Below are 15,153 nucleotides of genomic sequence, written 5' to 3'. Positions count from 1 at the left end.
TAAAAGGGGGCAGCACTTTCCGCTTTTAAATGCTAGGCAACTACGTATACGTGTAGTCGGAGTTGCACCTCGAGAGGATTAATTATTGGGGAGTTAAGCAGGTGCTCTGTAAGCTAAAAACAATGTACGGACAATACTTGAAGGGACCAACGACTAAATTGTCCTGAGTCCGCAAATTGCTTATTATTAAAACATGTATTAAAAACATCACCAGGCTCGAATTAGTGATCGGTCCTTCTGTGTTGTGGGTACAGGGTGCTGCTGCTGGTCCTTTGACATGTGCTTCGGCCAGACATACAGGGCCTTACAATATATATATATATATGATTTTTTTATTTAATACATAATTTATATGGAAATGAGTTGATGGGGTTGGAGGAAATAAATAAATATGTATGCAGGTAACATAAGTAATGGAATGATGGTTTTTATTTATATAATACAAATTATTAACAATAACATAATAATACCCTGTATGTTATGGCATGCTTTGGTGTTAAAAATAGTGTTCATATAATCAAAAAATAGCAAAAACTGTGATCTAGCAAAGCATGTTTATACGTTCTTGGACAATGCAAGTTATATTGACAATCCAATCTTGTGTATTTCGCAATTTTGTTACTTTATTTAGGTTTGTCCATTTATTTTATGAAAGGAATTGGAATTCAAATGAAAAATGTTTGATATGTTCTCAATCTATGTCATTTGTACAAATGAAACTAAGTGGATTTTATGTGAAACGGACATGTGGAGTTATCCTGTAATTTGATTTTTTAATTTGGTGTGATCATACAAGGACTCTCGAACAAACTGTATCGAAATAATTGGACTTTATTAACTTTTTGTATGGAGTTGGAGCTTTTTAATTGAAAATGAATTTTCTGTAAAAATGTATGTAATTTAAGTAACTGGATGTAATTCATCAAATGAAAATGAACTGGTAAAAACAGACGCCTCCGTTAGCAAATTGTGTTATGGAAAGTTGGTGGTAATTTTATGCATATCCTCTATTTCGAATTGTCGCAGAGTTTGCATTCAAACTTCCACCAACTTGAACAATATCAAATGAAACAGCTTATTGGAACCGGACTAGTTCAATTAAAACTTTACAATCGTACAAAAGCTTTGCGAAATATACAAGATCCGGCGACCGTAACAGCTTGCACCACCCGAAAAACCACGATCACCCGGTGTCAATTCAGTGAGAACTGACCTTGGTGATGGGTGAGCCACGACCGGAACTTACTGATGGTGCGGATTGGTGGGCCGCGTGCGACCGCTAGGTGTCCTCGACCCGGTGCAACAGGGCGAACTGGCACCCGCAATCGCGCGACTCCCTCGGCCTCCTCGGGTTCCGGAAACATTGGTCCCACACGCAGCACCCCTACCAAACACAGATCTCTGTCAAGCCGCTGTCCAAACACGTTTCGCGCCACCGTTTCGCTCTTTATTTTTATCTTGGTATCAAGTTTTCTCCTTTCCCCAACTAACTATTGACTAAGATAGGCAGGAGGCTAATCTAATTTAGGAGAAAACTTTGTTGGGTGTTTTCAATAATGTTTCAATAGGTTGTATCCGGGCTTCTTAATGCCCGAAGTGCTACATTACTTACCCTGTACCTCTGAAACTACATTATGTAAACCTGTAAAAGCTGTATATAATATAGAACTCAAGGATGATAAATCAGTCATGGTGGTCCCAGTCTAGAAAATACAGAATCTTAAACGCCTTCTAAACAATGTGTGTACGGTAAAGTGTGACATTTCATAAAAATTCCTTTAGAAGAATAACGGAGGAGAAGCCCAATAATTCCCGTCGACAAAAGCCGCAAATTAATTTCTGGCGCATTTGAGGAATGACAGGAAGTGCAATCAATAAAGTCGCGGCAATACACCAGCTTTGATTAACCTCGTTTTACTAATCTTATGCATGTCTCCTAAAAGGGTCGAGGAATTAATCATTGCGTCGGGTATTTTTCAGTGGCATTAACCGTAAAATTTACACAATAAAGTCCTCTCGAATTAACATATGACGGTGGCACAAAATCACGTACACAATACACATATTCAGCTAACGAAGCAGTTTTCTCGTATGATTTTTGTTCAGCGACACAATGCCATTCACATTCTCCGTGCTCTAGTAGTGAATTTTGTTTCGTATGTACAGTCTTGGTTTTATTGTAAAGTAAGGCGTTTTCGAAAGTCTTTCGGAAAAATATCAAAAGGATGACAAGGAGGAAGTTTTGGGATGAGATGTTCATTCAATTTTTTGTTGAGTTTGTATTACTCAAAGTTGATGCACTAATATTGACTATATAATTAGTAAAGTTTTAAATCCCTACAAAGCAACTTGTATAATTTTAAACTAAATACTTACAAACATTCAATATTTGAGTGCACATCTGCCTTTCAGAATTATGAACGACAATATTTGCTCTCTCATATCAGATCATTACTAACTTCAACTTCCAAACACGTTAAAGCTGGTCGGAAACTTCCCCTATTATTTCCGAAGCCAAGCGCACTCGTACGTCCCATTATTTGATCCAAAGAAATTCGGAAATTTTTCTTCCACACGAACGAATCGCCGGTCGACAGCAACATGAATTTGCAAGAGGGGAACGACTTCCTTAAATTTGATACTCCGCCTTACTTTACATAATCCCAATTGGCGGGGTCGGGTGCGAAATTTTTGGAGAACGTGATCTAAAATACCGGCAATTTTAGTCTGAATCGATGTCCGTTAAGTAGCCCATTTCCATGGCCCGGGCGGAAACGCCGCACGTACAAACTGGATATCTAATTGGCTTCGGTTTGGAGAGCAGTCGCAGTCTTTCGCGTTTCCTCTTTTTGCACTAAACAAATTTCGATTTAATATCTTCGTAGATCAATCCAATTATTATTATTACTATTTTGGGTTGTCGTTGGTGTACTAATTAAGTTTCTACTATAAGGAGGAAACTGTTCGTGTAATATAATTATGACGACGTTATTGTCGATATTGTGAAGTCTCCTGCATAAAGTAACAAAGACAATCGTTCCACACAAAGGGAACAATGAAATTTAAGAGGGGACGTTGATGGATTTTATAATTTTCAAGTCAATTGAGAGGAAAGAGTTTTTTTTTTAATTTTACTTTCAGTTAAACTTGTGACTGATTTATGTACGGGTCCATTTATAAATAAAATCTATGGTATGGACAATCTGGAGTAACCATCAAGTTTATTACATCATAAAAGTGATAATTTGCATATGTATCTGTAAAATTAGCTTGTGATGGTCATGTAAATTTGAGGTTATGTTATTAAATTAAAACTAATATTTATCTGAATTTTGGCACAGCGTTTAAAAAGTTGCTTCAATATCTTTGACTATCAGTCCAACTATTATTATTTTGAGTAACAGTAGGTGCACTAATTAAGTCGCTAGTACAAGGAGGACGCAGTTCGTGTAATATAATTATGACGATGTTATTCTCGATATTGTTAAGTCTCCTTCATAAAGTAACAAAGATAATCGTTCCACACAAAGGGAACAATGAAATTCAAAAGAGGAGTTGAAAATTTTATGATTTTCAAGTACAATTAAGTCAATTGAGCTGAAGGATTTTTTTTTTTTAATTTACTTGAAGTTAAACTTGTGACAGTTTTACGTGTTGGTTGCATTATAAATAAAATCGATCATATGAACAATCTGGAGAAGCCATAAAGTTTATGACGTCATAAAATTGATGATTTACATATAAATCTGTAAAGTTAGCTTGTAATGGTCACGTAAATGTGAGGTTATGTTATTAAATTAACACGTTCTAATATTTATTTCAATTTTGTCATAACATTTCAAAAGTTGTTTCAATATCTTCGATGATCAGTCAAATTAATATTTTTTAGTAATTGTTGGTGCAATACATATAAGAAATTGTTCGTGTAATATAATTATGACGACATTATTGTCGATATTGTGAAGTCTCCTACATAAAGAAACAAAGATAATCGTTCCACACAAAGGGAACAATGAGATTTAAAAGGGGAAGTTGACGGATTTTATAATTTTCAAGTTAATTGAGAGGAAAGAGTTTTTTTTTTTAATTTTACTTAACAGTTAAACTTGTGACAGATTTATGTACGGGTCCATTTATAAATAAAATCTGTGGTATAGACAATCTGAAGGAGCCATCAAGTTTATTACATCATAAAAGTGATAATTTGCATATGTATCTGTAAAATTAGCTTGTAATGGTCATGTAAATTTGAGGTTATGTTATTAAATTAAAACTAATATTTATCTGAATTTTGGGACAGCGTTTAAAAAGTTGCTTCAATATCTTTGACTATCAGTCCAACTATTATTGTTTTGAGTAATCGTAGGTGCACTAATTAAGTCGGTAGTACAAGGAGTGTAATATAATTATGACGATGTTATTCTCGATATTGTGATGTCTCCTTCATAAAGTAACAAAGATAATCGTTGCACACAAAGGAAACAATGAAATTCAAAAGGGGAGTTGAAGATTTTATAACTTTCAAATACAATTAAGTCAATTGAGCTGAAGGATTTTTTTAAATTTACTTAAAGTTAAACTTTTGACAGCTTTACGTACTGGTTGCATTATTAATAAAATCGATGATATGAACAATCTAGAGAAGCCATAAAGTTTATGACATCATAAAACTGATGATTTGCATTTAAGTCTGTCAAATTAGCTTGTAATGGTCATGTAAATCTAAGGTTATGTTATTAATTAACAGGTCCTAATATTTATTTCAATTTTGTCGTACCACCATTTTTTATATAATCGTTGGTGCAATACATATAAGAAACTGTTCGTGTAATATAATTATGACGACGTTATTCTCAATATAGAGAAGTCTCCTACATAAAGAAACAAAGACAATCGTCGCACACAAAGGGAACAATGAAATTCAAAAGTGGACATTGATGGATTCTATAATTTTCAAGTACAATTAAGTCAATTGAACTGAAGGAGCTCTTTTTTCAAAACTTATTTACAGTGACAGATTTACGTGCGGATCGAATAATAAATAAAATCGATGATATGGACAATCTGGAGGAGCCATAAAGTTTATGACACCATAAAGCCGATGATTTGCATATAAAGCAGCAAAATTAGCATGTAATGGTGATGTAAATCTGGGGTTATTCTGTTAAATTAACGCGTCCTAATATTTATCTCAATTTTGGCATACTTTTTAAAAATAACTCAATCGGACGTAACTGGATTAATCGCCAAACCGGATTGGATGCAATACATCACGGAAACCACGCACATTTCAATTACTACACCGGGTTATTCTTCCGACGGAAAATAGAGCCTTTCAAATGGGCTTCGGGGGAGGGAAATAAAGAAAATTGGCCCAGATAGGGGTGTATGTTACAATTGCGAGAGCAACGGCGACTCGTTCTCCCAACTGGCCCACAAAAACTTCGGCCCACTCGTTGTTTTATTTGCGTGGACGTATGGAAAAAGTAAAACGTTTTCACGGCTGAAAAATAAGTTGTGAGTGGGAAAGTGCACGTTTAATTTTTTTATTTCTATTTGTATCTTCGGCACTTTTAATTTTATTTATAAATTCTCCTTCTGGCCAGGAATAAATTTTATTATTCCGTTTGGAAAATTAATTGAAGACTAATTACACGCTTTTGTGTTTTCCAACGTTTCACAAAAATCCCCGTACTGTTTCCACCCATTTTAACACTCATTAAACTTTCATGGGGTCGAAAAAACGTTGAATTTTTCAACTGAAAAACATTCATTTATGTATTATGTGGTGTTGTGAATCGTATAATGTGAACATTATTGTTGCATAAACTCGACTCGTTAATTCTGTATTTTCATATCAGACTTTGCGCATCCCTGCAAATAACCACTCCATCCAATTGTCCTAATGAAAAAATAATCAACAAAATAATAACAAATACAGGGTCATATTTACCTGTTGGCAGATGTGGTCACCGGAATGGTGCGTGCAGGTGTTGCCGGACGCGACGGCAGCTGCACAAGCCGCCGTCCCCGGAACTTTGAGCTGTTCCTGTTTATAGTCCGGTTGGTACGGCAACAGCATTCGGATCTTGCCCCAGCGGTTGAAGAACAGCGCTATCGCCGCTATCCACACCACCAGCACCAGGAGAACTATACCTATTTCTACGCCTCTAACCTGAAATAGAGAGTCACAGTTTAATCACATTGTTCCAGATGACATGAAATGTGATGTCGCATCAACAAGTTGTGTATGCACCGAAACCTCTGTCAGCTTATAGACTGCAAACAAGTTAGTTGATTTCCTGTTTATTGGAGCGCACCACCCAATTTACAATTCCAATATTTACTCATACGACAAACTGGAATTAGGCGTTGAATGCTTAAATTTGACTGGCTGACAATGCGGTACATAAATTACTGTTCGGAAAGGTAATAAGTTGAAACTTTACCCTAATTACAAACAATGTACTTGCATCAAAGTTTAGAAGTAACGAAAAATTAACGTTGCTGAATTTATCCGCATCAACTATAAAACTTCTTTCATTAGCCCGATCTCAAAAACTTAGTTATAGACGTGTACTAAAATCTGATTCAGACTTGCTTGCTTGAGAGGCACTAGGCACGTACAAATAAAGTCTACTGCCTTCTGGAGCAGTTAAAGGAGCGCACCATGGGATGAATCTTCTTGGTGTACAGGTTTTAACAGATGAAACAATTTTATTATGGTATACTGATTAAATTCTTACTGAAAGAAAGTTATTCAAACCGAAATGGTAAATACACTAGAAGCATCTTCTCGTTTAAATTCAATGGTTTTTAAGTAGATTAACAATGAAAATGTCAAAAAGTTAGTGTAAATTGTTAAAAACATTGGAATACTAGAAATGAAGAAGGAATTATTATTTTTGGTAAACGAAAGGAATTTGGATTATGGTACCTCCAAACTGGTAAATCAATAAACATCACCTTACACATAATAAAATATCATTAAATTTGCTGAACAAAATCACCAAATATTGGTGGTACTTCTGGCTCTTTACATATCTCAAAAAATTTTTTAGGAAGACATTTTTGGTAGTGGTTATCCCACTGTGCAGCACTCAGTTTAATTTACAACTTTAATATTACTTCAAACAACATCCTGTAAAGACGGAAATGCCCGACGACTACTCTGTAAGCTCCACGACAGTGTAATAGTTCAGGTGAGAATCCAATTGTATAGGAAATGTATTGTTTAAGCTGGATACGGTACAGTTTAACATCAACACATTTCCAGTGTCATAAATTACAGAACAACGACTAATAAAATTCTCCAATAAACCTCGTTTAAAATAAAACAAATAACAGTTGCTGTTATATAACTGAGTGATTTATATATATATTTAAATTAAATGTTAATTTCGAAGCACAGAGTTGCTCAACACAAGTTCGTTCATTATAGATGAAAGTATTTGATAGTGCGCAATCAGTTTGTCAGCACGCAAGCAAATTCGTTATTTTCCATGAGAATGTCTTTTCTGGGGCTACGTTTATTAATTGTTGTTTCGATAGTTTAGAATGTAAATTAAAATTATTTAATCGGCATGAAATTGGAATACCTAAATTAGGAAACGCATTAAACTTCATAAGATCGTACATTTAATAACAACTAAACCGATTTGCCGAGATATTTCAATCATTCATTTAACAAATCCGTTTCCCCAAAGCAGTAAATTAATTTAATTAAAAATGTTACACTTGAATTTAATTAATTCAATTTGGTGAACTGAATTTGTTAACAGGGGGCAGCACGTTATTTCATTTAATATTAGGCAACTAACATTCCATAATTTAGATGTTTACGTTGGACAATTGAATTTACAACACACCACAACGTTGAAATTATTTTACAACAATTAACTGAAAATGCGTTACAAAACCACAATTGCAATTATTTAAAAATCAATATGGTTTATATAAAATCAAATCAATTATTTGCTGTTTACCAATTTATTTCGGGTTAATTACATTCCTATACAACTGAAACAAACTTTTTATTTGCGAACGAAAAACAGAAAAATAAAGGAGACGAAGAAATGTACTTACAGTGGAACTAGTTTGGGGATATTCGAAGGTGTCGGCAGGCGTCTGGGCCTGGACGGGCTCCCGGGGAGGCGTCGGGGGCTCCGTGGGGAAGGAGGCCATCGGGTCCTGCTGGGGGGACGACCGAGGTGGCTCTGGAACACACATATGCTCTACGCACAGTTCGAAAGCTTGCTCAATTCGCCCTCAACGTACACCGAACACTACTCTAAACGATCATACAACATCTATAAAACTAACATTTATTAATGGCTTTTATTAATTTCGTTATATAATGTATTGGGTGAGGATGTGATGAAGTTTAATAGGGTGAAATATGTTTTTAATATGGTTTGCACCTCTGGTAACGGTGGCATAAATTTGTCATGTTTGCTGGGAACTGTGGAACGTGCTTTGAACAAGTTTGCAATAGCGTTGGCTTAATACGAGTATTATATAACAATAAACCTTCTCTATTGTAAAGCGACGTTGACTGTTGTGTATATAAAACTGATATATGGGGTGTATATCATAATAAATCTATATTAAGGTGTTCGTCCTTGCTAAAGCGTGTATTTTTCAGTCTAGACGACCCATGTCACTGTTTTTACCCAATTTGTTGCAAATATAAAACCCATTTTGTTTCTGTGTTACGAATTAAATGTGGATCTTCAATTTAATCACCAGAAGTTTCCATCAGAAGTTGGAAGTAAACAACCAAGTTAAACATACACAATGACTTTGCAAGTAACTTTTTTAAGTACAGTTTAAGATGATTAATTATAACGGGGCGGAATAAAAATTGAGAATTAAAACTTTGCCAGCAAAACTCCAGAAATTTATTTATAATGCCCACAATAATAAGTAAGCCGGAATGAACTGACAGAACATAATGAAAACGTTGAAAATTATATTTATAGCGTATAAAAAGGATATAAAAGGCCAAGTGCTGTAATTACCCACAATCGAGTCACTCTCATGTTATTTTAGTTTCGCCCACGAATACCGTTGACGCACTACGTCAATAACAGATGAAACGTAATATGAATATTCATTTATTCATTGGTATGAGATACTCTCAACTACTATCAAAGGGGGGCAGCACAATAACTAGTCTAAGTTAGGCAACCTACTTAACACATAGTGTATTGTGATTTATGTGTTTATGGTTTAATGTGTGAAAATGAATTTATAGTCCAAATTAATTTTACTTTATTGTTTCAGTATTAAATGAGTTTTATCATTTATGAAATTTAATGTTTTATATGTATCGCAATATTTGAATGAGACAATAATCCGCAGTTGAATGTTCAATAATTGCTTAAACTGCTGTTATTTGATAAATAACTGCATACAATATTAATTTTAGCTGCAGGGTATTATTTTTATTAATAAATATTTCACGTACCAGTAACATATTTCAATGTAAAGTGTGTTAATTGTATCTGTTCATTTATTTTATTATATTTTCAGTTAATTTAGTTCATTTATAAACTGTCAAAAACACCAACCAGGCAAATAGATAAAAATGAATAAAAACGGAAATGAAATGTTTTCAAAGACATTTTCTTACCCAGTGTGCGGAAGACGATGGGCCTGCTGCGGTACTTCTTGCCTGCCCAGACGGCGGCAACGGTCACTTGGTACTGGGTGTCCGCCTTGAGGCCGCTCAGCGTTACAGCGTCCGAGTTGCCCGCGACCACCGCCACCACCCTGTAACTAACAATCTCTCGTTCATTGGAGCCAGAACGCTCGCATCCGGCATAGCCAGGGGGAAATGCGCCCGAGTCGGCGGGTGGTCATCTCACTACTGCACTACGTGGATCTGCGTTGCGGAATTTGTACAATGATTGTCTGGGGTTCTTTTAAAAAGTTGATGCAATATGTTAATTGATTTTGTGAATTAGTTGGACGACAATAAAAGTGGTGAAATCTTTTCAAATATATATTAATTGATTTTCTAAATTACTTCCCTTGAAATATGTAATTTGAAAACATAAAAGTATATTTAAAATACAGTTAAAAATTAATTGAAAAATTGTTAAAGGGACTGTTACGTGTATTGCATCAATGTGTTCATATCAACAATTCAGTTTTAAAATGTTGTAAAATAAAAATTAAATCCAATTAAATATTGAAATACTAAACATTGTTATTACTGACTTTAAAATATTTACAGAACAGTTCACAAAGGCTGTTGTGCTTCCAATGTTTTGTTCCACGTGTACAAAATAAAATAGGAATGAATTTGAAAAGTACAATAAAATATTTAAAACAATTGATGGAGAAATTGAATAACAATCATAACATGCATGCATTCATGAATAAAGCTCGAACGGTCACATTTTGAAATGGCTTGTTACAATAATAACAAAATACATGTTTGATGCAGTGGTAAATTCATATTTACGTCGGGTTTATTCACCCCAAAAATGCATAAACGAGATTGTCTTGCAAACTCAATCTGGAATATGAGTACAGTCGTTTTGCCTTCCTGAAAACTTGTTAAAATTTAATTGCATTGCATGCTTTCAGCATAAAATCGAGGGTGACGCCGGAAAGAATATGATTACAAAAGGGACGTTTTTAATCAGGGCTTTGTAAAAAATGTAATTAAAATAAAAAATAAAAACCTAATAAAATCGTTTTACACTTTTTGGTAACATTTCAAATAGGGATTCAAGGGTGTAACTGGCAAAATTATTATTCTTAAAGGAACATTTTTATGCACATAGTTTTATAAGTTTCATAAAAATGTATAATAAAGCAAAAATTTGTAATAAAATCGTTTTACAATTAGAATGTAGACGAATAAAACATTTTTGGTAACAATTCAAAAGGATAAAAAAATATTCAGGGTGTAACTGGCAAGATTATGATTCTTAAAGGAATATTTTCAAGCTTCATAAAATTGTGTACTAAAGCAAAAAACTGTAATAAAAGTGTTTTACAATTATTGTAGAATGTAATCGAATAAAACATTTTTTCGTAACATTAGAAATGGATAACAACAAAAGAAACATTTTCAAACATGTAATTTATGAGCTTCACAAAAAGAATAATTAAAACAAACAACCCGAACGCAGTCGAATAAACTTTTTTCGTATCATCGGAATACAAAAGGAAATTTTGAAGCTCGTAATTTTATGGGAGTAAATCGTAATAAAATCGGTACAGTAGTGAATAAAACATTTTTTATACATTACAAATGAATATAAAGAGATGTAAAAAGTAAACACATTTTTAAACGGATCTACAACCATCGAAACGGGGATGAAACTGAAATGTTGCTAAGGTCCCGGGGCTGTTTCCCGGAACAATGGAATATCGAGTCTGTGTTCGGTAGACAGCATTGAAAAATAAAGATACGATCTGCAAATAACAGTCGCGTTTTTCTTTACGGAGTTGTATTATTGTATAATTCTTCCTAATAGAATAATAAGCCAATAAGGTCTTCGTTAACCAAACACAGCAAATTAATACGTAATTTGTCAATTTTGTATTATCCCATTAAGGCATTCAAATTAGTTTGCGCTTGCATTGGTGGTTGCGGTTTGCATTTCGGGTGCAAAGTGTCGAACTTCCAACATAATTCGATGTAAAGTTATGCGAAACTCGTTGACCATCGTTAACGTTGGCGTTATTATATGGCGTCATCCATTTTTAATACGACAAATGACCATTACATACTGTGGTATGTGTAGTTTGCGGCGATATTGATTTGAAATTGCCAGTAATTTCCCCACAATTTCAATACGACGAGAAACATCAATAATAATATGTTCAATGTGGTTGATTTTTATTTTTTAGCTACCGCTTTCAAAAGGAATTTCAAGTGGATAAATCGTGATGCAGGTTCATATTTTCATGGAGATGGAGTGGAGTGGTTTGCATTTAATAAAAATATCATGTTTATGTTGCGGTATTATAAAAATGTAAAATGCATGCCGGATAAAAATAGAGCATCGAAAGCCCTGACCTTTCGTAATAAATCAAGCGTCGTATTTTATGTGGAGTTTGAAATCTCTTCGTATAAATAAGTGCTTTGGAATAATGCAGAAACAATGTTACGGTTGCATTTCAGGATGAAATGAATATGATATTATGCGGAAATTGTTTCTATGTGTATTCATAAAGGAACTTTTATATCTGCGTATACATTTTTAATCCTCTTCTAGTTCTTTTTTCAAATAAAAAGGTGGATTAAATATTTAAGGTTTTATATCTGCTTTTATAATAAAATTTGTTAATTAGCACTTTACTTAGATGTAAAAAGTTATTTTCGTATAATATAAAATCAAGTAGGTTCTTTTTACTATACTCCATTCAAACTAGGTACACAATAACAATAACAATTTAGCTGCGTGATAAGCATGTTTTCGCAAGTAACATGTTTCTTAGTGGTTAGTTTAGGAGGGTTGGCTCTTGTTGATATCTACGTTATAATTAAATTTTGCCAGGATAGCATTCAGGCATACAGAGTATCGGGTCAATCCGGTTACATACATTACCAGACAAAATTAAATAAATTATTGTGGCCTATAATTCATATTCAAGATCGCAAAAAGTTATAAGTGAACAGTTCTTGTATCAAAACATGTGGTATCAAAAATAATTGGAAGGTTTCCTGTTCATGGAAGTGTGAAGAATCGAACCCATAAGTTCAGGAAAACTGTAAATATTTAAAAAGTACAAAAATAAACATCCACTTGAGAAAATGGAGTACCAATCTAATAAATGGCAATATTTCAGCGACATTTAGTGTAAAAAAAAACTAACATAGTAAATGACATAATTAAAGTGAAATTTAATTTAAATTCACTGTAGAAGTAATTAAAAAGCAACACTTTATATAATTAAAATTAAATTTACTGCCATCTAGGTACAGTAAATAAAACATTTAATATTCTGTAAGATGGTAACCAAAACATATAAGCAAGTCGATCGTAATTACTATTTTTCAGCAGAGTTGATTCCCTTTAATTTAATTAATTAATTTTATTTTAGCAATGATTAATTCGTGTGCTTTAGATGTACAAATTGAAATCAAATCACAAAATGTAAGGAAATAAAAAAGCTATAAAGCAATTTACATTATGTAATTTCAATCCAAATAGGTGGAGTTTAAATGTTGACTCTATGTGCACTGGTTAATTAATGTATTCAATCAATATTCATCACTAAATCATTGTGAATTACTAATGCATTTAAATTAGTGTGTTGATTTCGAAAGGGGTCAAATATGAAAACTACTCAAAGAGTTTAAAATATGACGGATGCGCCGCAAACGAAAGTCTAGAACGAAACTTCCCCTACCAGGGACTAATTCCTACGTTCCTCTTACCGAAAATCGCAAAAGCTCATAAAATATTCAAAGGAAAAATCCAGCAATTAAATGGGAAAGGAAGAGGAAAAGAAAAAAAATGAATCGCGTCGCAAAATGTAACTAACTAATTGTAAGATCGATTGGCGATCGGTGCGCTCGTCGGGTTTCAATCGCGTACTGGCCCTAACGTAAGGGGGACCACGGATTCGAGGCGCAATCGGCCCACTCAGCCACACGAACCGATCAAAATTGGCATCGGTGCATATCATTTCTTGGCGTGCGGTATTTATGATGTTGACGGTCGATTGACCGACGACACCAGACACGAGGACTGCCCTGTATTGTTATCCGGCTGAATATTTCATCAGTTTAAACCGTCATGACGCGGCCAACATTCCTATGGTGCATCAGATATATTTAAAACATTAATTCTGTTAATATATTTGCGTTTTTTTTTTATTAATCTGGAGGAAATAAAATAAATGATTCAAATTTAACCCAATTTTTATTGTACTGCACTGTAATTAGTTACATGAATAACATTAGATAAAGTTATACTTCCATACAGCAATTTATTGTTATCCAACATATATGCTAATTGCTTAGGTATCCGAATCAACTGCATCATATTATAACATCCCCAGTTGCAAATGTTGCTTAATTAGTATTACACAGTCTGTTAATCAATAATTTTGTGCGATTATTGTTTTAATTAAATTAATACTAAGTGAGATTTCAAATCCCCCAAGTATTTTATCAATTATTCTGTTTGTGAGCAAATTTCTTGTGTAAAATAAAACTTTCACTTATAAATGTGGGTTCTTCTAATGAGCAATTCGTAATTACTTTTTATTTATTAAAGTTACAATGTTTTAGTTACTTCAATTAGTCAATTTATTTGTGTCAATTTATAATTAATTTCAGTTTTACATTATCCATTATTATATCTAGTTACATTTTAAAATATGGTAATATCTTTAATTTTTTATTTAAATTGTTGATTTATATACTAATATTATTTATAACATTAAGAAAAGTTAGTTTTTTATAAAGATTATTATATTTTTCGATTATCACTTTATTAAGAAAATATTTTCATTACTTGATAGTTAATAATGAGATTTAAAAGTTCACAATTATGTGAATAACTCATTTACTTTATTGGTATTTACAATTACCGTTTATTATTTAAAAATTGTATGTTAATTTTTCTTTAACGACAATATTTTCTTAAAATAATTATCTATATAATAAGTTAATTTCATATTATTATCGTGCAAAATAATTCATATAAATTATGGTTAATTTATTTCACAATTCTCGTTTATTTTTTTATATTTTTATTTTATGCATAATAAAATAGTTGACGTCTTTATACGACTATATTAACTTTACCGTATCAGTTAATATCAATTATACTTTTTATTATTTGATATTTAAAAGAATGGTGAATGCGAATCAGTACATATAATAAAATTGGTAATTTACAACATTAAGATGAGTTAATTTGTTATAAAGATGTCTATAATATTAAATTTATAAATTTAATAATATAACTATAGTTTTTAACCACTATAATAGAATAACTATAGTTTAAATTATTTGATATTTAAAAGAATGGTGAATGCGAATCAGTGCATATAATAAAATTGGTAATTTACAACATTAAGATGAGTTAATTTGTTACAAAGATGTCTATAATATTAAATTTATAAATTTAATAATATAACTATAGTTTTTAACCACTATAATAGAATAACTATAGT

At 32.8% G+C, this 15,153-nt stretch overlaps 1 protein-coding gene across 4 annotated transcripts in view; it reads right to left on the bottom strand.

Moving 5' to 3' along the window:
- LOC109601405 (uncharacterized) overlaps window positions 1–15,153 on the bottom strand; it is a 49,689-nt gene that overhangs the window by 4,733 nt on the left and 29,803 nt on the right. For 2 of the 4 annotated variants that reach the window (XM_020017648.2, XM_020017650.2), the window contains exons 5-7: window positions 9,635–9,780; window positions 8,086–8,234; window positions 5,954–6,175 (exon numbers count right to left, since the gene is read on the bottom strand). In XM_020017648.2, the coding sequence (XP_019873207.1) occupies window positions 5,954–6,175; window positions 8,086–8,234; window positions 9,635–9,780 (517 nt within the window). The remainder of the gene's footprint in view (window positions 1–5,953; window positions 6,176–8,085; window positions 8,235–9,634; window positions 9,781–15,153) is intronic. The other 2 variants (XM_020017649.2, XM_049967698.1) reach the window with 2 other exon arrangements.

The sequence above is a fragment of the Aethina tumida genome, chromosome 5 (genome assembly GCF_024364675.1).
Source record: "Aethina tumida isolate Nest 87 chromosome 5, icAetTumi1.1, whole genome shotgun sequence".
NCBI classification, from domain to species: Eukaryota; Metazoa; Arthropoda; class Insecta; order Coleoptera; family Nitidulidae; genus Aethina; species Aethina tumida.
Note: the sequence above shows the minus strand (reverse complement) of the source record. Positions and strands in the feature narration are given on the sequence as shown.